The sequence below is a fragment of the Schistocerca gregaria genome, chromosome 2 (assembly GCF_023897955.1).
Source record: "Schistocerca gregaria isolate iqSchGreg1 chromosome 2, iqSchGreg1.2, whole genome shotgun sequence".
In the NCBI taxonomy this organism is placed as follows: domain Eukaryota; kingdom Metazoa; phylum Arthropoda; class Insecta; order Orthoptera; family Acrididae; genus Schistocerca; species Schistocerca gregaria.
The window spans coordinates 81341410-81365482 of NC_064921.1; the positions used below are offsets into that span (position 1 = coordinate 81341410).

The 24073-nt window shown below is 40.2% G+C and overlaps 1 protein-coding gene across 3 annotated transcripts in view; it reads right to left on the reverse strand.

The window, feature by feature from the left end:
- The window catches only part of LOC126336356 (kinesin-like protein KIF13A), a 1265558-nt gene that overhangs the window by 20725 nt on the left and 1220760 nt on the right, over positions 1-24073 (reverse strand). For all 3 annotated transcript variants that reach the window (XM_049999947.1, XM_049999946.1, XM_049999945.1), the window contains 2 exons: positions 19027-19222; positions 3016-3213 (listed from right to left, as the gene is read on the reverse strand). In XM_049999947.1, coding sequence (XP_049855904.1) covers positions 3016-3213; positions 19027-19222 — 394 coding nt within the window. The remainder of the gene's footprint in view (positions 1-3015; positions 3214-19026; positions 19223-24073) is intronic.

Sequence of the window (24073 nt, forward strand, 5' to 3'; positions counted from 1 at the left end):
TCATTTCATTATTATTTACCATGCAAACAATTCATGATACATGAAACTACCCAACCCACCAAGCCTGTCATTCTGAAGGCACAAATACAGTGTGAGATGGTTGTGCAAGGCAATTTAAGTCCTTAGTAGGTGGGGTTATGCTGACCTGGTATCATAATATGGCATATGCAGAACAACAACCAAACACTATAAACAACCAGTGCCACCAGAAAATCAAAAATGATCAATATCACAAGTTACAGGTAGTGAATATTACTTATCAGTAGGTGAGTAAGTAGAAGTAGCTCTGCCCCCCTCAGTTGCGTGACCAAGGAGACAGCAGGACTCGAAGAAGAATTTAGAGAAAAACATTTGCCTCAATTTCTAAGATCACTTGCTAATGTAATCTAAACTGCTTCCTTAATAACACTATCCCAATAGCTGGAAGTACACACCAGAATCTATATGTTGTTACATTCCGTAGGCTGTTCAGTACCTATGTGATTTTTTGCAATAGCAGATTTGCTTGGCTGTTATGCTGCATATAGGAAGCAATTTTGTTTACATTCTAAAGTTAATGTTAGAAGAATGGACATAAGCAGGAGCACTCTGGAATGGAATTTTATACTGTAGATAATTCCAGTGCCCTCTGACACTATGAAAAAACATACACTCCACTTAAATGTAGTCTGCATACACGAAAGTGACAAAGTCATGCGATACCTCCTAATATCATGATATGCCTTTTTTGCCCAGCCTAGTGCAGGAACATGATGTGGCATGGACTCCACGAGTTGTTGGCAGTCCCCTGAAAACATACTGAGTCATGCTGCCTCTACAGCTGTCCATAATTGAAAAAGTGTGTCAGTGCAGGATATCGTGCACAAACTAACCTCTTAATTATGTCCCATGTTGGGCAATCTGGGTGGTCAACTAAATTCACTCAAACTGTTAAGAATGTTCTCAAAACACGAACAATTGTGGCCCATTGACATGGTGCATTATCATCCATAAAAATTCTATCATTGTTTGGGAACTTGGAAGTCCAAAAATAGGTGCAAATGGTTTCCAAGTAGCAGAACATACCATTTAGAATCAATAATCAGTTCAATTGGACCAGAGTATGCAGTCTATTCCATGTAAACATAGCCCACACCACCAGCTCGGAACAGTGCCTTGCTGACAACTTGGGTCCATGGCTTTGTGGGGTCCGCACCACAACTGAACCCTCAGCTCTTACCAGCTGAGATTGGGACTCATCAAACCAAGCCACAGTTTTCCAATCATCTAGAGTCCAAACAATATGGTCATGAGCCCAGGAGAGGTGCTGCAGGTAATGTTGTGCTGTTACCAAAGGTACTCACGTCATTTATCTGCTGCCATAGCCCATTAACACCAAGTTTCACCACACTGTCCTAAGGGATATGTTTATCATACATCCAACATTGATTTCTGCAGTTCTTTCATGCAGTGTTGCTACACAAATGGTGCTGCTCTTGTTCGTTAAGTGAAAGGCGTAAGCCATTGCATTGTTCGTGGTGAAAGGTAACACCTGAAATTTGGTATTCTCAGCACACTCTTGACACTGTGGATCTTGGTATACTGAATTCCCTAATAATTTCTGAAATGCAATGTCCTGTGTGTTTAACTCCAACTAAAATTCAGCATTCAAAGTATGTTAATTCCCATCATGCAGCCAAAATCATGTTGGACACCATTTTGCATGAATCACCTGAGTACAAATGACAGCCCCACCAATGCACTGCCCTTTTATACCTTGCGTATACAATATACCACCATATGTATATGAGCATATCACTGTCCCACAACTTATCACCTCAGTGTACTTTTCTTATAAAGCTTGCGCATGGGTGAGTCTGCTAATAAATTTATCAATAAATACTTACGGCAACTTAAATCATAGATAAATATTTTATGGTAGGTGAGAAACTATTGAAAATGTGTGTTCCTGAATAATGGTCACCTTGCTGGGTCAAACTGGTTATGTCTTCATGAAGGCTGTTACTTCTGGTACTTATTCCATGAACTAAGTTGTTGATTTCAACCGGAGATAAATTACTTATGAAAAATTTCATACAGGAGTAAATATGCTGTGAATTACTAGTTAGGACACAGTTCTGTAAATGGGCTTCTGAAATATGTTGAATTCAAACTATATGCTTTTGTCCTGATGAGTTCCACAGAATATGATACCATATGAGACTGATGAATGAAAGTAAGTAATGTCTGCCAACATTTTTTATGTTTAAAACACCTATGCCTGATAAAATTCTCATAGCAAATAAAGATTTGTCTGTATATTTCAGGAGTGCTCTTCTAAGCTTCTCCCAATTGAATTTATTATTAAGTGTTAATCCAAAGACTTTAACACTGTCAACCGCCTCTACCTGCATGTCCTGCATGCATATATTTTAGGCCTATGTTGTACAGAAACCTCTTGCAGTTTCTGCACTGTATTTACAGATATTTTTTTAAATTTATATCCACTTCCCTGCTCCATACAGAGCTATTCACTGTTATTTTGATATCTAGACCATTCATTAGACACACCAAGAGACCAAGGTCTCTGTTATTACTATCTAATTCTCATTGTGACAGTTTACTTCAAGACAAAACCTTCTTCATGGGTCTTTTTACCAAAAACTTCAATTTTTATTTATCTATTACTATCGCCCCAGGTGCCTTAAATGTGCAAATGTAAAATATACAGGGCATGTATCAGTTTTCTTAATCTCAGTTGTCTTCTCCCTTGCAGTATCATTTACCATGAAGTAAGTGGAGTGCAGGTCCCACACATTGCACTTCTTTATTATTTGTTTCTGCTCTTATCTTAAGTGTCTGATTCTCAAAGTTCAAACTTTTCTTGGAATTACAAGTACCACCACTGACCCTACTTCTGTAGACCATTTTGATTACATAAAGTTTCATGCAGAACAAGAACAACAATCAAAAGACATGAACATGAAATTGTGGCAAATCATGGCCTTTTAACATGTATTTCAGAAAATTTATTACCTGTTGGGGCATCCAGAGCCACGCCTACCCATGTTCCTTGCGCAAATTCAGTTCCGCCTACATAGGCAACAACACCTGAAGAGTTATAGGGTCGAATAAGGACACTCTCACCTACTACAACCCAGTCAGGTATGGGTGCATCTGAAATTCTGTTTAGATCACGACGTGATCCAAATGAACTTCCAGCATCACCATCATCTGTAACATAATGCAGGAGTTTCAATTAGACGTTATAAACAACCAAATATTACAAACTCCATCTCAAAAATAGAGAACAAAATCGATCATTTTTATGCTGTGCTTGTTAGATTCCAAGTTATTTATTATTATTTTTTCTGTTTATAGATTTCAATTCTTTACTTTTGCCACTAAGTACATTTTGGAAATGATGTTTTGGTTTATATGTGAGACAGAAGCAGTGCGCCTGCCAATTGCTACCATCTGGATTAGGGCTATCATACAAAATAATAATAATAATAATAATGAAGGAAAAACTGGTTTGAAAATTATGGAGAATGTGCCCTACAAGGGGAATGGTTTTGCAGTACACACTACAAATAGGTTATGACCAAGCTTGGCTTCTCTTTATCCAATGACAGAACCTTTGTAATATCCTTCAGGTCCTACAATAAAACACTCTGTTGCATTTCCATGCTCCTACCAATGATTGTGATTAGAAAAATCCTGAGACCACAGAGCAATGCTTGCCGACTTTCAAGGAGACCCTGCATTTCAAGGAGACCCTGCATCACCATATGTCTATTTTGCTAGGCGATTTCAATACCCAGATTGGAAGCTAACATGAAAACTGAAAGATTACTGGAAGATATCCACCCTGTGACACAACCAATGTCAAACGTTTAATCAACCTATGCACTAACTATGGACTACTACTGGTGTCCAAGGCATTTAAACACTTACTGAGGAAGACCAAGATGTATAGCAGCCTAAACAGCATCTTGGGTAAGTTCCAGATTGACAACGTAGCGATAGGCAGACAAAACCATTGCAGCATTATGAATGTTATGGTGTTTAGAGGAACTAACTTCAATTCCAATTATTACCTATCACTGGTCAAAATGACTCTAAGGCCTCTAAAAAGACCAATAATACACCAGTGAAGAATAAGAAGATCCCTACATTTTATTCATGCAACTATAATATGACAGTACTAGATAACAAGAATGGCGGAACCAGAATACCAAAGGGTGAACACCTCTATACACCAGAATCAACTCAGAGACGTCATAGTAGCAACAGCTCAGGAGACATTCCCCAGCAGAGCTAACAGAAATAAGCACAACTGGTGGTCCAGCAAGTGTGATGATGCTACAGATGCACAAGAATGATGTCTTTCTACACACAGGAAGCTCACAGTCAGCATCATAGGAGGGGCAAAGATGAAATACAATGGACAATTTATTCAGTATGTGGAGGACAACTTTTAAGGGAAGAACCAGAGAACTCTATAAGGGCTTCAAACAACAGAGAACACAGTACATATTGCCTACTTTACATCTCCAGTGAGAAAATGGATCACTGTGCACCAATGATAGAAAATGAACTAAAACGGAAAAGGAAAGGAAAATGTCATACACCTCCTAAAAAAAAAAGGCATCTGAGGAATATGATATAGAGACATAAATGCTGAAATTAGCTGGAGAAAACATACACAGGCATATACAGGACATACAGTACTCCTGGACATATGAGCTAGCAAGAAACTCCCGCATAACTAGATCTCAGCCGTTATCCACCCAATTCGCAAAGCAGGAACAAATCTGATCCTGGTAACTACAGAAGAATATTGTTGCTTGCAGTCATGTACAAAAGCTTTTCAAAGATCTTCAACAACACATAACAAGACAGCTAGACAAGGAGTTAGAGGAAGCCCCAGGGGCTCAGAATTCATTTGCTGAGTACGGGCTTGGCGACCCCGGGGTCCTGAGCTGGGGACTGGTCAGTGCTGCCTGTCTCCTATCACTGTAACCCCTGGACATGCTTCAGCAACCACCACATGGCGCGGCGGTGGAATGTTGTGTGCTGCGGGGAATGGTAATCTTGGCTTAACCGCCTGGATTGCGAGGAAGGTAAACCTCTATAAAAAAAACCTCAATCTTAAGGTGTGCTGCGCGCCTATAAGATGCATGGCTGTTGGGGTGGAACAGTCACAAGCGGGCAACCTCTGGGGCACCTGCCGCACCCCAGTTGTATAAGGCTTACTCAGGCATGTGGGGCTCTGTCTGAGTGGACCTTTAGTTCCCTAGCTGCTCGTGGGACCACAATGGACCCTTCGACCTCTACATTTCCCCTTCCAGTGGATTGAGTGGGCCACTGGTAGAAAAACACACCCCACCGAAAAAGCGACTTAGTGCTGCAAGTCCTCCAGCGCCTGATGTTACTAGAGATTTATCAGACTGTCGTAACAGAGCATATGCTGATAACCAGAATGTGTTTTTGATTGTCAAATGGAAGGAAGGTAGCTTCGAGAGAGTTTCTCCCTTTTACATCCACAAGGGTCTTGAGGGAATTGCAGGAACACTGAAATCTGTGAAGCGACTGCGCAATGGGACTCTATTAGTTGAAACTTCTAGTTCCTGTCAAGTCACTTCTCTTCGGAAAGCAACCTGTCTCTGAGAGTACGCTATCGAGACCGAGCTCCACTCCACTTTGAACTATAGTAAGGGTGTTGTGACATGTAGGGACTTTGTGGATATCCCCAAGGACGAGTTGAAATCTGAGTGGGCTGACGAAGGTATTGTTGACGTGTAGCATATTATGAAACGAGTCGATGGGGACCTAGTCAAATCCGACTCGTTTATTCTCACGTTCAATTGCCCGAAACTCCCAGAGCGGGTTTCTTACATTTGCCAGTACGGCCATATTTCCCCAACCCAATGCGCTGTTTTAAATGTCAGCACTTTGGGGATACTACGTTGGGGTGCAATGGGCTAAATGGTAGTAAATGTGGTCAGCCAGTCCACGAAGGAGCTGATTGTTCATCGCCTGTGAAGTGCGTGAATTGCTCTTGGAGTCACCCTGTCTGGAGCCGGGTCTGCACCATCTATCTCGAGGAACGGAAGATACAGGAGATCAAAACATCTAAGCGCATCCCCTATGGTGAGGCCAAGAAGCTCTTTAAGGCCATGCAGCCTCCTGTGTTTACAACATCTTTCGCTTCCGCTCTGCAGAAACCGGTACAGTTGGCCACTGTTGCTACACAAACGGATGTTGCTAGTGTCAGCACTAATACCTGCATTTCCCAGTGCACTTGTTCTGCTGCGGTTGTTTTGCAACCTGTAGCTCTGCCCACAACATCGGACAAGGCCGTGGTTGCTGACATTGGGGTAGTTCCTGCCCCTCCCCATACGGCACCTTCTGCCCAGGCGAGTAAAGCTCCAACTATTGACAAGGTTCTGCATTCTAAGCTCCCCAAGACGAAGACGCCGAAGGTGAAGGTTTTGCCACCTGAGGAGACTAGTCAGGGGCAATCCGATGATGATGCCATCGTACTGTCTGACGTCTCCCTTGGGTCGCCATCAGAGCTGATGGATACTGATGTTGACCGGGGGCGATATTCTCGCCCCAGGAATAAATCTCCGGCCAGTACGGGCTCTCCTCCAAAGCACGGAGGCAGGGTGAAAATTCAGCCACCCTGATCACCGGCTCCCATATTACAGTGGAACCTGAATGGGTTCAAGACGCATGTGGCCGATTTACAACTCTACAACTCCTTGTACGAGAGCGCCCCTTGTGCTTATGTCTCCAAGAGACGCATTTTCGGGCCACTGATGCTCCTTCTTTACGGGGCTATACTGTGTATCGAAAAGATGATCTGATGGGGGAAAGGGCAAAGGGTGGTGTTGCGGTTTTTGTCCGTGACATGCACCACTCATCTGAGCTCCCTCTCGTTACAGACTTACAAGCAGTTGCAGTTGACCTTGTGGGGCGGAAGCTCACAATCTGTTCGGTTTACTTACCACCTCAGGATGCAATAGACTCTGAGGCTCTCACAGACCGTATTAGCCAACTCCCCCACCCGTTTCTCCTTCTGTGGGTCTTCAATGCCCATAATGTCTTATGGGGCTCTACAACTACTTGCCCCCAGGGGTCGCATTCTGGAAAGCCTCATGGCATCCGAAGAACTGTGCATCCTTAACTCTGGTGCTCCCACTCATTTCTGTACTGCTTCTGGGTCATCATCAGCTATTGACCTTTCCTTTTGTTCTCCAGCACTCGCAGATTCTGCTCTGTGGGAGGTTGCCATAGACCTCCATTCTAGTGACCACTTCCCCATTTGGATTCGCCTCCTGGATGAGGCTGTGGCATTACCAGTGCCGCCCAGGTGACACCTCTGCAGAGCTCACTGGACACTTTTCAGCCATTTAGGTATTTTGGAACACCGTTCCAGCGTCCACGAATGGGTCGACCATGTTACAGCTGTGATCTCCCATGCTGCTGAATTGTCGATCCCATGGTCCTCAAGTCATCCCAAGAGATGTCCTGTCCCTTGGCGGCCCTGAAGGCGCTGAATATTTTGAAGTGTCTGAGTCATTGGTCATGGGGAGCAGATCGGGCGCGTCTGCTGCAGTTTTATAGGGCTTTCGTCCGGTCGCGTCTTGACTATGGATGCACCGTGTATGGGTCAGCGAGGCCTTCATATCTGAAGATTCTTGATGCAGTACACCATGAGGGTATCAGGCTGGCCACTGGTGCCTTCCGTACCAGTCCCATCCCCAGCCTGTGTGCTGAGGCAGGGTAACCGCCACTCACCATCCGGCGGAAACTCGTTATGGTGCGACGGGTGTGTCAATTCCTCGCCTGTCCTACCTCCCCTGCGTACTCCACTGTTGGCCGACCACCTATGGAACGTCTCTTTTCCAGTCGTCCCAGGGCAACGAGACCATTTGGGATTTGTGCCAAGCATTTGCTCGAGTCCCTCGGTATGGAACTCCAGGGTTTTACCCGCCTGCCTCCCTGGTTGCTCCAGAGGCCCAGCGTTATTTTAGACCTGTCAAAGTACCGGAGGAGCTGCACTCCTGCATTTGTTTTTACCTCCTTATTTTACGATATTTTAAACCAGCATCCCGACCATGTACCAGTATTTATGAATGGCTCTAAACAGGGGGACTCTGTTGGTTGTGCTGTTGTTTTCCCTGATCGAGTCGTCAAGTTACAGCTTCCTGCGGCGTATACCATCTTTGATGCCGAATTGTTTGCGATCTTGTGGGCATTGGAGCAGATGAGATATGTTCCCCGTCTTAAGTTTCTCATCTGTTCTGACTCCCTGAGTGCCCTTCAGACCATGCAACACTTGTACCCAGCAGATAGGGTCGTCCAGAACATCCATAATACCCAACTCCACCTGCAATGGCAGGGGCAGGAGGTTTCCTGCCAAAGATGCATGTTCCCTCCCTCACGTTGTTGAATGTGCCATCCCCCTCCATGCTGTTACCTCCCTTTTACATTTTCGTGTTATGCGTCAGTGGGAAGAGAAGTGGCTGGCAGTTGGTGATAATAAGCTGCGTCTGGTCAAGGCCACCACGCGGCCATGGCGTACGTCCTACCAGTCATGCATGTGGGATGAGGTTCTCCTCACTCGCCTTCGCATCGGGCACAGTCCCTTAACACATGGTTTTTTACTCCGGCAGGAGGACCCCCCAATCTGCAGTGCTTGTGGCGTCCAGATTACTGTCCCAGGGTGTCTACGTGGACAAGAAAAAAATTCCCGGATCTTTCCCGTATTTCCCTGTCAAAAACACAATTTTTCCCAGATGAAATTACGTATTAAGCAGGTGAAAATACATCCGGGTCAAGTAACAGTATACTTTCCCTTGGAGCTATAAAACGTATCAGTCCTTTGAATCGTAAAGGTCTTATACCGGCGGAGGATGTCCCAACACTTTAGGAAACTAAATCCTGGAAAAACAATGTGTTTGGAAAGTTGTTTGATGCGAGACAATATGCACAGAGTTTATTTTCGTATTGCGAAAGTATTTACATAAATTCCACAAATTACACCACGGTAGCTTCCGAAACTCTAAAATAGAGATTGCGTTGAACGATGCACTTTTGTCAGCCAGTCATAGCTCATGTCACGTGATCTCGGTAGTGAATGACGGCAGTTATTCAGAGCACGAGGCCTACGAGAAAGACAGGCCGCGGCGCATACATTACGAAGTTATGCCGAGCTCGCTCAACTCAGCTAAGTGCGTTTCTACACCGGTTACCTCGTAAGCAGATGTGTATGTATGAACGAGAATTGCATCGTCTATTGGCATCCACTGTTATTAGTCCTAAAATGATAGGAAGTCCGTAGGCCCAGGCTCTAATTTGGCAATTAAAATTGTGCCAAAATGATTATCAGTTGCGTAGAAAAGTCGAAGTGTTCTGGCATGAAGAGACTTGTGACATTGCTCAGTAACACATTATGCATATTTTTTGAAGGTCAATTACACTTTTGGCATCAATTGCATAATTTTTTATTTATGAAAGAACAACGTTAAATATGAAAACTTACTTGAAGCTCTGTCTTTTTTTAGCATGTGTTACACGTTAAGTCATATCAAATACAAATGTGCCGGTAAAATTTTAAATAGTGGCATAAATGACTTATCTTCTGGGCCCGACATTTTTCAAATGGCTGATCCTCAAAGTGTTACATTTTGAATGAGAGTTATAACGCCCTGTGATTTAAGAAATTCACTGCACATTCTCACACGTAACATAAATCATCCTGCGTGGAAATTTACTTTGAAAGCAACGCATCTCAAGCCACTATTCGCAATATTTTCTGGTAATCTGATAGAAATTTAAACAATTGTGATGTCACGCACATCAAATGCGTGTTAGTTCTAATGTACGTACTGCATAATCTTCGACCTAAAGTCTTTGACACTTTTCGGTGTCGGCAAACTGGTCTGTGCATTGTGTAAATTACCAATTTTCTATGCAACTAAACTTCTATTTTGGTGTTATTCTCTGATTTATGTTTCACTGCTGCAGTATTATTAAGCAGTAGTGGACTAAAGTTCTTTGTAGAGTATCAGATCTTACACGTCTAAAAAATTCCTGGGTTTTTCCCGGATTTGTCGCAGATGAAAAAATTCCTGGGCTTTTCCCGGATGTCCCGGGCCGTATACACCCTGTGTCCGCCACAGTTTACTTGACTGTCCTTTATTCTATGACCAGAGGGCGGTGGTTTCCTTCCCACCGGATTTGCCCTCTATATTGCAAGACGATGCAACGACTGTGGTTAAGGTCTTGTGGTTTTGTGTCCTGTCCAATTTGTTGCCTCGGATTTTAGGGAGAGGATTTTAATGTTCTGCTGGGTGACTGGCTCACCCAGGTTTTAGGTAAGAGGTCCGCCAGTCACGATTACCTACTTGTTTCACTTTGATTTCTGTTCTCTTTTCCTTGTGTTTCCTTTCCTTTTTCAGTGTGTTTCTTTTCCTCTTATTTTGCCTCTGTATGTGATGATTTGGAACTGCGTCAGGCCTGTGTCTTTTAGCCGCTCTCCTTGTTCGCTGTCCATCTTCGTCCCTTCACCGCATGTGTTCCTGTTACTATGCATTTGGGCACTGATGACCACGCTGTTTAGCGCCCGAAAACCTCAAACCACACTCACACACACAGTTAGAGGAATATCATACAGGTCCTGTATTGAGCAAATACAAAACTTTGAGACCACCCTGCTATACAGCAAGAAACAAGCCAGGCAGTGGGTAGCTACCTTCATAGACTCCCAAAAGGCATATGACTCTTTTGATAGAACCATGCTCTTTGGAATGTGAAAGGAACTAGGACTGAACAAAAAACTCAGTAGATTGGTGCAAGTCACCCTGTGCAACACCAGATCGAAAGTAGAGTTTAGAGGACAGCTCTCTCAGAGTTACCAGACCAATACAGGGGTAAGGCAAGGAGGTGGTATTTCATGTATAATAAATGTGTGCAACTTTGTGACTTAGGTATTACTCAGTGACAAAAGCATGCTGTAATTTTTTATTCTGAAATACTGTATCTCGGATCAGCATTCAACATATAGTTCTCCTGACTGTTAGTGATGGAAGCTTCCAGTATATGCATTACACTTCAGCTGATCACAAAGCCATTTTGTTTGCAGGTGAAAAAGTTTGTTTGGATTCAGCTAATGCCACTAAATTTGGAAGGCTGACTAACTGATAAGATGTTATATGTAAGTTATATATGGAGACCATTATATACAAGAGTTAAATGTTACAAAAATTTTCTTCACTATAACGTAATTGGACAGATAAAAAATCTACTCACCAAGCAGTGGCAGGAGAACACACATACCAAAAACGGTTTTATGTATGCATGCTTTCAGAGCCAGTGACTCCTCCTTCTTTAACCTACTGAGTATAGACATGGATGTCTATGGATTCATTGTGGGAGGTGCAGACAGACAGTCATGCAAAATACTTTTGAGCATGTTTTCTGAAACCTGTCTTGAGCAGTTAGCTCAGCAGCCCACACACAGTGGTAATATCTTAGACCTTTTAACTACAAATAGGACAGGGATTAGTGATCATGAAGTCATTATAGCAACTATAATTACCAAAGTTAATAAATCAGTAAAGAAGGCTAGGAGAGTGTTTCTGCTAGATAGAGCAGATAAGTAGTTATTACCATCTCACTTGGACAATGAATTGGCATTACTTAGTTCTAGTAAGATGGATGTAGAGAAATGATGGGCAAACCTTAAGAAGATTATAAATCATGATCTGGAGAGTTATGTGCCTCATACATAGATAAAAGATGGAAAAGATCCACCATAGTTTAATAACTAAATTCAAAGAATGCTGAGGAAGCAGAGGCTGCTGCACTCTTCAGTTCAAAAGGGAACACACAAATGACAACAAGCGAAGGTTAGTAGAGATTTGTGCATCTGTGAATAGATCTATGTGCAAAGCATACAACTACCGCCATCACACTTTAACAAAAGATCTGACAGAGTATCCTAGAAAATTTTTGTTTTATGTAAAATCGCTAAGTGGGTCTAAGGCTTCCAGCCAGTCCGTTGTCGACCAGCCTTAGATTCATTTTGACCAGTGATAGGTAATAATTGGAATTGAAGCTAGTTCCTCTAAGCACCATAACATTCATAATGCTGCAATGGTTTTGTCTGTCGATTGCTACGTTGTCGATCTGGAACTCACCCAAGATGCTGTTTGGGGTGCGATATATCTAAATGTTCTCCAAAAGCAAAACAAAAACCTAAGTTTTAAATTTCACATTCAAGAAATCGTTCACACAGCAGAATCATACAAACAGACCATCATTTGACCATCAGACAGACTCCCATAGGGACGACACAGTGGTAAGCATTCCTGGTGTAGAGAAACAACTGAAAGATTTGAAAGCAACTGAATCATTAGCTCCAGATGGAATCCCAGGTCAGTTTTACAAGGAGAACTCTACGAGAATGGGCCCTTACATAACTTGCATTTACCGTGAATGTCTCACCCATCATAAAGTTCCAAGCAACTGGAAAAAAAGTGCATGTGACCCACTGTATAAGAAGGGTAAAAGAATGGACCCCACAAAATTACAGGCCAATATCCCTAATTTCTGTTTGCTGCAAAATCCTTGCACATTTTCTCTTGTGTTCGAATACAATAAACTTCCTTGACACTGAGAAACTTGTGTCCATGAATCAGCATGATTTTAGAAAGCATCAATCGCGCAAAACTCAGCTTTCCCTTTTCTCATATGATATGATGTCCGCTTGCTTAGCTGGGTGGTAACGTGCTTGCCTCCCATGCACTAGGCCCGGATTCAATTCCCAGCCAGGTTGGAGATTTTCTCCACTCGTGGACTGAGTATTTTGTCATCCTCATCATCATTTAATCCTCATCATCAGTCACAAGTTGCCCAATGTGAGGCTGACTGAATCAAGACTTGCACTTTGAGGCCGAACCCAAATGGGACCTCCCAGCCAGCAATGCCATATGATCATTTCATTTTCTTTTCTTTTTTTTTTTTTTACATGATATAATGTGAAGTATGGATGAAGGATAACAAGCAGATCCCATATTTCTAGATTTCCAGAAAGCATTTGACATGGTGCCCCACTGCAGGCTGTTAATGAAGGTATGAGAATATGGAATAAGTTCACAGATATGTGAGTGGCCCAAAGACTTCTTAAATAACACAACCCAGTATGTTGTCCTCTTTGGCAGGTGTTCATCAGAGACAAGGGTATCTCATCAGGAGTGCCCCAGGGAAGTGAGATATAACTGCTGTTGTTCGTTCTCTCTCTCTCTCTCTCTCTCTCTCTCTCTCTCTCTCTCTATGATTTGGTGGTTGTTTGCTGATGATCTGATGATGCTGTAGTGTACAGTACGGTGCCAAAGTTGAGTAGGATGATACAAGATGACTTGGACAAAATTTCCAGTTAGTATGATGCATGGCAGCTAGCCCAAAATGTGGAAAAATGTAAGTTAACGTGGATGAATAGGAATATCAAACCTGTAATGTTCAGATACAATATTACTAGTGTCCTGCTTGACAAAGTCAAGTCACTCAAATATCTGGGTATAGTGTTGCAAGTCAATATGAGATGGAATAAACATGAGAGAACTGTGGTAAGGAAGGTGAATGGTTGACTTTAGTTTATTGGGAGAATTTTAGGAAACAGGTGTTCACCTTTTAAAAAAAGGCTGTGTATAGGACACTGGTGTTACCTCTTCTTGAGTACTTCTAAAGTGTTTGGGATCCATACCAGGTCAGACTAAAGGAAGACATCAAAGCAATTCAGAGGCGAGCTGCTAGATTTGTCATCAGTAGGTTCGAACAATGTGTAACTGTTACAGAAATGCTTCAGGAATTCAAATGGGAATCCCTGGAAGGAAGGTGACATTCTTCTCTAGAAACACTATTGAGAAAACTTAGAGAGCAAGCATTTGAAGCTGACTGCTGAATGATTCTACTGCTGTCAACATAAGTTGCGCATATGAACCACAAAGATTAGATACAGGAAATTAGGACTCGTATGGAGGCATATAGGTGAATGGAACAGGAAAGTATATTGACTAGTAGTGGTACAGGTTACCATCCACAACACACCATACAGTGGTTTACGAACTATCTATGTAAATGTAGATGTAGATGTGGATGTGGATGTAGATGTAGATAAGAGAATAAGGAAATGGCCTTGAGAGGTTTAGGAAAAGGGTGAGGGTTCCTAAAAGTCACCCAGAACCCTGGGTCAGGGGATACTTACTGGATAGAAGACAGACTCAATGATTAGAAAAAGAAATAAGTTATTTCTTCAGATTAAAGGGCAGCACAATAACCTGCAGAAACGACTGTGACAACTGAGATTGTAGAAAACAACCCTCATAAATGAATTCAGGGTCATCTGTGAATAGTTTACCAGAAAAGACAAATTTTTATTTCACATTATAACTTTTTTTCCAAATAGAACATACAGTTGTTCAGAATAGTGTATTAAAAGTATCATGACTTTGTTTTCTCTCATACCACTCAAATTTTAAGTAAGTGTCCAACTTGTTCCTGCTCGCGTGGTTCCACTGAACACATATGTGAATAAGTAAATGCTTTCTATAATTACCTGGCTTAATATACTTAAGTTTGTTTCATTCTTATTTTGTTTCAATGGCTTTTAAGAAAAATAAATCTCACAAAATTGGCAAACACTGTGACAAGTATTGTTCTGTGTACTGACAAAGCAAAACCCATAAAACTGTGCACATTTATAGCAAAATTATAACTGTATGGCATAAAGACTAGATCAGCCCATCTTTTTGAGAAATGAATTTAACTATACTTTCCCTGCCTTAGACTTCATGTTATAATTGTCCTGAGCTGTGGGGAGGGGAACTTTGTGACAACTAATATTCCATATTCTACATGCCTTGTTATACATAAAAAATTATTGCCATCAAGAGTAAAGGATAAACATTCCATATATGTGGATATTAAATGTCATATTACTTATTTGTATAAGTTATGGTACAGTAGTGCTAAAAGTGTCACAAGGTTGCCCAATTTTAATGTACATTGTTTAACTGTGTCCCAGAAAAAATGGCCAAGAGATGGAGCAGACCTCTATCACCAAACACTGGACTAGGGATGGGGATCAAAACAGACAATCTAAGGATACCACACCTTGCTTCTGCTGATGAATGACTTTATTGGCAAATGTAATGCAAGAGGCTTTTATGCAACTCCAAGCACTGCATTTCATAGCACAGAAAACTGATCTGTTGGTTAGCATTGGAAAGACTGAAATCATTACCAGTATTAAAGATGCCCCACAAATTATGAGTCACCATTACCACAAATATCAAGGGAGCCAAAACCGAGAAGAACCTAGGAGAATGGATGTCAGATGATCTCAGTGAAGTGGTAGCTCCTGAAGAAAGTAAAATCAAACTGTATAGTGCTTGCAGAAAAATTTACACCTTGAAACATCTATTAATGAATGTAAAACTAAAACACTACCAGGTGTACTGGTATGAAATGAGTGTTAAGATAGAAATGTGTCGATAGGGAACATTTATTGTGAACAAGCTTTATTTTTTTTTTATGACATCTGTCAGAGATATTTAATATACATCAAGTCATGGGACAAACAACATCATATGTTTTCATCGTGTTAACAATGTCAAATTTTGTACCAGAAAGTGATGATTTGCGGAAAGCATTAATTTTTTTGTTTTCATTTGAAAAAAAGTGCTGCAGAGTCGCATCGAATGCTTGTCGAGGCATATGGTGATCATGCTCTATCCGCAACATGCAAAAAATGGTTTCAACGGTAGAGAAATAATGATTTTGATGTAAGAAAGGAAGAACATGGAAGACCACCAAAAAAGTTCGTAGGTGCCGAATTGCAAGCAATATTGGATGAAAATGATACTTTGAGTCAGAAGCAAATGACAGCAATGCTAAATGTTGCACAACAAACAATTTCTGACCGATTGAAAGCAATGGGAAAGATCAAAAAGTGTGGAAAATGGGTGCCACATAAATTGAATGAAAGACAGATAGAAAACCGAAAAACCATTTGTCAAATTTTGCTTCAAAGTCGTGAAAGAAAATCAATTTTGCATCGAATTGTTATTGGCGATGAAAAATGGATTTATTTTTAGAATCCTAAATGGGAAAAATCATGGCCGGGACAACCATCAACATCGACTGCAAAACCAGATCGATTTGCCAAGAAGACAATGCTCTGTGTTTGGTGGGATCAGAAAGGTGTGGTGTATCATGAGCTTCTAAAACCTGGTGAAACTGTGATTACTAATTGATACAGACAACAAATGATAAATTTGAACTATGCATTGATTGAAAAAAGACCAGAATGGGCCAGAAGATATGGTAAAGTAATTTTTTTACACGACAATGCACCTATGCACAAAGCAAAACTGGTTCAAGATACTATCAAAACACTTGACTGGGAGCTGATACCCCACCCGCCGTATTCACCAGCCTTGGCCCCTTCCGACTACCATTTGTTTTCATCAATGATACACGCATTGGCTGAGGAACACTTCGATTCCTACGAATCGAAATTGGGTGTCTGATTGGTTTGCTTCAAAAGATGAACATTTCTATTGGCGTGGTGTCCACAAATTGCAGGAAGGTGGTATAAATGTATAGAAAGCAATGGTAGCACTTTGAATAAACTATTTTTACTTTTCAGTTCAAAATTAGTGTTTCATTTTCACAAAAAAAAAAAAAAAACACTCATTTCATACCGGCACTCCTGGTATAATACAGTAATTAGTCCATCAGCCCTCTTTGCAGAAGTGTGCCTATAACCTAATGAAGACTCCCCAATAAGAAACCTCAAATTACAAGAAAACAAATTCCTGTGAAAGACAGTGGGGCCAAGGATCCTACCAGATGGGAGACAATGGTACAAACCAAATCAGGATCTCCACCAACACCAACAGAACCTTACCAATGCCTTTAGAAGAAGACAACTAACTTTCTACAGCCACCTGTACAGAAAGGACTCCCAAATGCTGTCCTGTAAGACCTTCAAAGTAACCATCAAGGGTAAATCTACTGGATTCCTGCACATAAAGCAAATAGAGGAAGACCTTTCAGAACTCTGTATTAGCCAAGACTTAATCATTAACAGGGGTGACTACCATTTAGCTATTGAAATCAAGTCATTGCCTTACAAAAGTTAATTGCAATGAGATCAGGAAATGGTCCAAGGAATGCATGATAAGAATTCATCAGAAAAATGAAGGAATGCAGGGCTAACAGCAAATCTCAAGGTACTAACAAGAAAACAGCTACTATACTTCACCAAAGACAACAGAAGTGGCACAAGACAACAGCCCAGCAAAAACACAAGGACCATTGTCCACAGGTGGCCCAAAAGGGTTAAAAAAGAAAATAATAATAATAATAAAATATAATACATATTTTTCATCCCCTTTCAAACTCTCATTCTCAGGAGAAAGGGGGAGGGAGAAAATATCAAGCAGCAAAGGCAGGATGTTCATACATATGAGAAAAGCACATGCAGGGAAAAAGTATGTGTCATTGCTAACATTCAATCAACAGCACCACAAGGCACTATAATATCCCCCCTTTTGTCTTTGCTTTATTTTAATATGAGTTTTATGTATGATGAGACACTTGTGCATAATGTTCTGCTGCATACAAATTAATTAGGTTGTGTTGGTAATATTTATTGCATACTGCCTATGTTCGTCTATCACATGAAATTAAGAGAAAAGAAGGAATTCACTTATTTGATTCAAAAGAAATTTGACAGCTTGTGGCATGAAAGCTCTCATGAAGCCCTATTAAAAATAAAATTTAAGTTTATCTGACTTCACAACTGTCATTGATTTCATGATTTAATTAAGATCAAAAGTAGAGATTAAGCTTTGTATGAATTTTCAGTGCCACCTTCCAGAGATCAGCGGTATTACTTCCCAGACAAGACACACATAAGGTCATGAACAAACAGCTATTTGAATACCTAAGAATGTTTTTAATTTCATAGGAACAGATAACTCAGGAGGTGATAGCACTTGAAAATAATTCTTATCTAACAATTAACTTTTATGTTATTTTACTTGAAGCAGATACTCAGCAGACTGCTATTTTCCTTGCTCCTCTTTTCTTTTTTCAGTTCCCTGTAAATCAGTATCTCTTACTGTCCTTTTTAATAATTTCTTGTGTGTTTTTCTCTGTGTTCCATCCACATCCACCAACCCAACATCCTTCCTTCATCTTTCCACCATTTTTCTTTATCTCTTCTTTTAATCTGCACCCAATAATTCTTTAATGTTTTAGTATTCACCTCAGACTTATTGACTGTTTCATTCTTGAGTGTGAAATAGAAATTAAATTCTTAGTTTTGCAGCCCATTATTATTTTCTGTTTCTCTCCTGAAACAGGTTTCTCAAAACCAAAGTTTAAAAAGATGTTAATTGATAAAAGTGAGGATGCTGAATGAGCAGTATCCTACAGTTTTCCCTTTCCTGCACCTATGACAATAGCATCTCAAGAGAGAAGAAACCTGAATGTAAAAATCTGACAATAAAGTACAAGTAAGTACAATAAATACCATTAATATATCATTTATTCCAGTATTAATCACAGGCATACATAATGAGATTAAGACTGGAATAAATAGCTTATTACAGGCATTGTGAAATTTGCTCACATAGGTACAACAGCTATATAGTAAGTGATGGAATAAAATTATACAGTGTAAAAAGCAGTTCTCAAGGAGTCCCAATATGAAATAAGAACTAGATGTTTACCATCATCTGTATTTCTCATAGATAACATTGTTGTTGACCAAAGGCTAACGATTTGAGATTAAACTGGTGTCACAAACATCAGAGCTGAAGCTCAGGAATTATTGCGACTATTAGTATTACTAACTGTTTCTCAGATACGATATACCCATGGCATCAAACTAAATTTCACACTCTTGTGGCAGCAATTTTCATGAACAATTTATGAGAGCAGCAAATTAAGACACTGTACCTTCATGTGGAAGTCTTTCTGAAGATGTACTGTGTGGGCTTGACACTCCGTTGTGTCCAAGTGCCAAGTTTTGGAGCCTCTGTTCCAATTTATAAGCAGCCTTGCTGTCAGACATTGCTGGACGGGCCATGGGAAAGGAAGCACGGTGCTGTGTTGAAACTGCATTCTTTGAAGTTGTTTTACGTCTTCTGACAACCTGTAATTGAAATGTATTTGGTTATTAAACATATTTAGTGCCATCTGCAGATTGTACAGTGTAGGGTCAATAGTGTAACTAATAAGAAAATAAATTCCACATAAAACTAAATTCTCTATTTCTTCAACAACAGCAGTTTGTTATTTTCAGGGGGCAATTCTACAGTTTCTAAAAGATTTGATGTTACAGCTGAGGACCCCATAAGCACTTGGATAAGAGTAAATTATGTAACACAATAGAACACTGTCTATATTAATAATGTAATTTTGAGCGAGTTCTTAAACAGTCATTAAAAGTCACAAAATGAACTACTGTAAGATGAAAGTAATGGCACTATTACAATGCTTCTGTTAGTTTTTGATGCCCCCAATTTAGAATCAATAATATTTACTAAAAAAGTAAAAAAAATGTTCTGAACTTCATTTTGGAAAATTTCAAAAAAAAGTTGCCATGGTATATGGTAATTCTTGAACAATGAATTTTGGCCTGTAACATTAATATCACTTATACATACATATAATTTCATATTGTGCCTTTTACTGTAATTTAAAAATCTCCATAAAAGATAAAAGGTAGTGATGGAATCACAGCTAACATTCAAACTGATTATCTGAAAATGCTTGGACCACGACAAATGCTATTTATATAAATGGTCTAGTGCACACTGCCCAAGCAAGTGAACACACAGATCCTATCAGCTAATTAATCAGTCAGTCTCCACAACACTCTGTTATTAATATTTCACTTTTGCATTGTAAAATTATAATTTCCACAAAATCATGTTTAATACACTACCAATTTACAAAATCAGTACTCCCACTACAGTTGAAATATTAGTCATGCACAGCTGAAGCTGAAATGATAAACACAATAGAAGTTTAATATATTACAGTTGCAGGGACAGGCACTACATCAGTGAATTTCTTAATTAATATTATGTTAGTCTTGCTTCCTCAAAACTTTTCCTCTTCTTCGACCGATGAAGGAAAAAATAATTGGATCTGAAAGGTACTGGTTTTGATGACAATGTGGTCCATCCTCTTCTATCAGTTTTAGACATAATTCATATTTATATTTGATTATTGAGATGTTTCTCCTGGTAGATATGTATTTGTTTAGTTACATGTTGTTTATGACCAAAAGCCTGGGGATCTCAAAGACTTACAGTACCTCAGATAGAACTATGTTCCAATGATCAGTACTTTTGATGTGCAACTCTAATTTATTTTCTTTTTAATCCATGTCATATTAAACAGCTCAGTTGCAATTTATTAACATTTACCAGCACTAAAGCAGCTTTGCAGATGGTCACTGTGAAGACAGTTGAGGGTTTAGTTTCAAAATAATGTAGCCTAATGCCCAAGAGGATTTTATTCAAATAGACACTTGCTGTGCATATTTTCACACTTATAAAAGAATACTTTGTAATAAACATACCTAATGACAGATGTCTGGGATATTGACAATTTTATGTCCTTAGCGAATGTTCTGATTAATGTACAGAATGTAGCCATAGGTCACAAGTCTAACAAGGTACTGATTAGGAAATTTCACAGGTCATACTATCATACTATCGAGTACTGCTTTTAACTTGTAAAGTATTGTCAATAGGGCAATGCAGCAAAATCAGGAAAATAAATTACTTAATACTACACCTGTGGCTGTGTTCTGTACATTTTTTGTGTGTCCACTAACTTCATTATATCGTACTAATGGAAAATTATCATCCCTTTTTCGTATAGAATGCTGTAAAGCTTCTACGGACTTTGGATGGGCTTTCCAATGATGATTTGCTGGTCTACAGACAGGTGCATTGATGTCTGCCTGAACAACAGGAGTGTGTTAAACAAATGGACCATGGGCGGTACAGTGTGAAGTACATGGTGCATCATAATTAACGGTGAAAGCTGCCAAGGATGAAAGTATATGACGACAAAAGCAAAGTGCTATATCCCTGGTAGATGGATAGCGGTGCACATATCAGTCAATGCACAAATGGAGGAAGTTGCCAGACAGGAGAGCCACCTGTGGAAGAGTAACCCAACCCAATGGTATAGAGAATGAAACACAACAGACAGCATATGGACAAGACAACAGACCAAGACAAGGGCAAGAAACCTTACAACAACAAGGGATGTAGCAAAGCAGTCACCACAATGATGACAACAAGATCAAAGAGCAGTAGAGAGACAAATCAAAGATACAACCAGAGAGAATAATCAGCTAACATGCAACATAGTTATCCAATCACTAAAGTCTAGTGAAGATCAATCTATAGTATCAAGTGCAAGCACTGAACTGCACGGTGTGTGTTGCTGCCTAAATACTGGCCACATGGAATGGTATTCACTGGCAAACTCAAATGGAGAGACTGTGGCACACTCGCCATGCAAGTGCAGTGCAGCCCTCTATCAGCTATTGAGGTCAAATTCCTCTGATAGGTATTCAACCTCTGTGGTACTTGGTACCAGACAAAGCCATTCCAGTAACTGTGGGACCGCAAATGTGCTGTTTGCATGATTATTGTGAATGTGTTGTTACAAGCTGCCGTGACATATAGTCCTCATTAGTGGAATGTATTTGAAATGTAAATTTTCAATTAAATTTCCATTCAATTGGGCACAAATTTCACTCATGAACTACAATAACAAGAAATACAATACTGCTTCAGCATGTTACATGTTACAGCCTGCCCGGTTAGCTATGTGTTAGGCCACACGGCTTTCCAGATTGGGAAGGAGTGCCTGGTCCCCAGAACGAATCCTCCCAGCGCACTTGGGTCAAGGTCTGGTGAGCTTGCCAGTCTGTGGATGGTTTTTAGGTGGTTTTCCATCTGTCTCGGCAAATGCGGGCTGGTTTCCCTTATTCCACTTCAGCTACACTATGTCGGCATTTGCTGCACAAACAAGTTCTCCACATAAGCGTATACCACCATTACTCTACCACGCAGACATAGGGGTTACACTCGTGTGGTGTGAGACATTCCCTGGGAGGTCCACCGGAGGCCGAACCACACAATAACCCTCAAAGAGTGGTTCAGTGTGAGGCGGTGGAGGGGTGAGGTGGACTGGGATAGTCATCGTGGGGTTGTGGGCCACTACGGCTGCAGCGGGGACGGGGTCTCTCAGTCGTTTCTATACCCTTGGTTAACATACAACACTATACATGTTACAACTTACTGTACGCTCATAGCTGTTAAAGGGTCTATTCTATGTACTGTCTTCACATATGGATGAAGTACTGCAGTCATCCTTACAGTGATGCATGAATTCTTTCGAAAACCCCCTGGATCATCTTGTAAATCTTGGCAAGATTATAAAATTTGCTGCTGCAGTTCTTCAACCAAATCAACGGTAGTGTTGGACACTACACTTTTGAGATGACTCCAAACAGAAAAGTCCATAAAACTGTACCGTAAATCTTGGAAGCCAAGGTACAGACTCTGCTTGACCTAACTATTTTGGACTATACTGGCACATTACATCCATCCTACACCAGTAATAAAATGTGCCAGTGCCTCATCATGCTTATGCTATACTCCTTAACCATGGGACATCGGTGAAGTTTCAGACCAATTAGATGAGGACTTTTTTTAAATACATTTGTACTAACAAAGATTATATTTCATACTGAAATCAGTTTTGGCTCATAACCACATACTCACAATTATAACAGAAAGGCTCGTTAGAAGACCCAAATTTACTGAAACATTTGCTTCTGTTCTTGTGTACTTCAACCTGTGTGAGCTTCTGCTATTAATTATGATACATCATGTATAGTATAGAACAGTCATAAAAAGCAGAAGAGTATTTGTCCACACAAGAGAATAACAGCAAATCATGAGCTCTGCAGCAGAAAATTGCAGAAAATGTGAGCATGTTTTTGCAATGTTAGTGCTTTATCTCCCTTGTACTGAGCTGTTCTGTGATGCCGTGTGCAAGGAACACTTAGAACTCCCATCACAGAAACATTGTGCTGTAGATTCAAAGTTTAATATACATATTTCTTTTCTAACATCATTTCAGAAGCTTGTGAATACATTTTAATACACAGCAAATGAATATTGCAGTATCTCACACATATATACTTTCTGCAGTTGAGGACTATCAAAATACAGTTTCACATTTGCTATTTGTACCTTCCAGATTTCTTGAAGCATTCATTATTATAAAAAAAACAATAACTTGTTATAAACTTAATATGTCCTGAGACATTAGCCCTTAATACCACTTCCATATTACACTACAGAACAAAACCTTTTGATGGTGTGATCTTCACACTGCCTATCCATTCTGCGATTTTACTGTAGAACAAGCATTCCATGTACATGGTAATATTTCTCCTACAATAATAATATTTCTTAGTGCCACTTTGACCTGAACAGCATAATCATTTCCATGAGTAGTGCAGAATATGATAATTGGTCTAGCCACAGCCCCTTTTTGTCACTGATATCAGTTTCTCTAGTTACCTAACTAGTATTGAACATTGTCAGTGACAGAAAATGTTAAAACACAGTTCCTTAGACAAATTCTATAAACAACCAGCAGGAACCTGTACAGGATATTCAGAGTATGTCCAATAGTTTTTATAGCACTAAAGGTCCCCCCCCCCCTCCCTCCCCCCCCCCACCTCTATCTGCAGAGCAGTATCATGATCAAGACTATGGTCTTCAAACAAACATATATGCTTCAGTATCAAATATTTTGGACTGCATGGACATGGTATTTTATAATGCACACACTGGATAATGCATGAATCCCCAAATATTTCAACTATATGCAGTTTTACAATATTTTACAATGCAACGTATATGATAAGTGCAAAACACACACACATATGGGAGGGCAG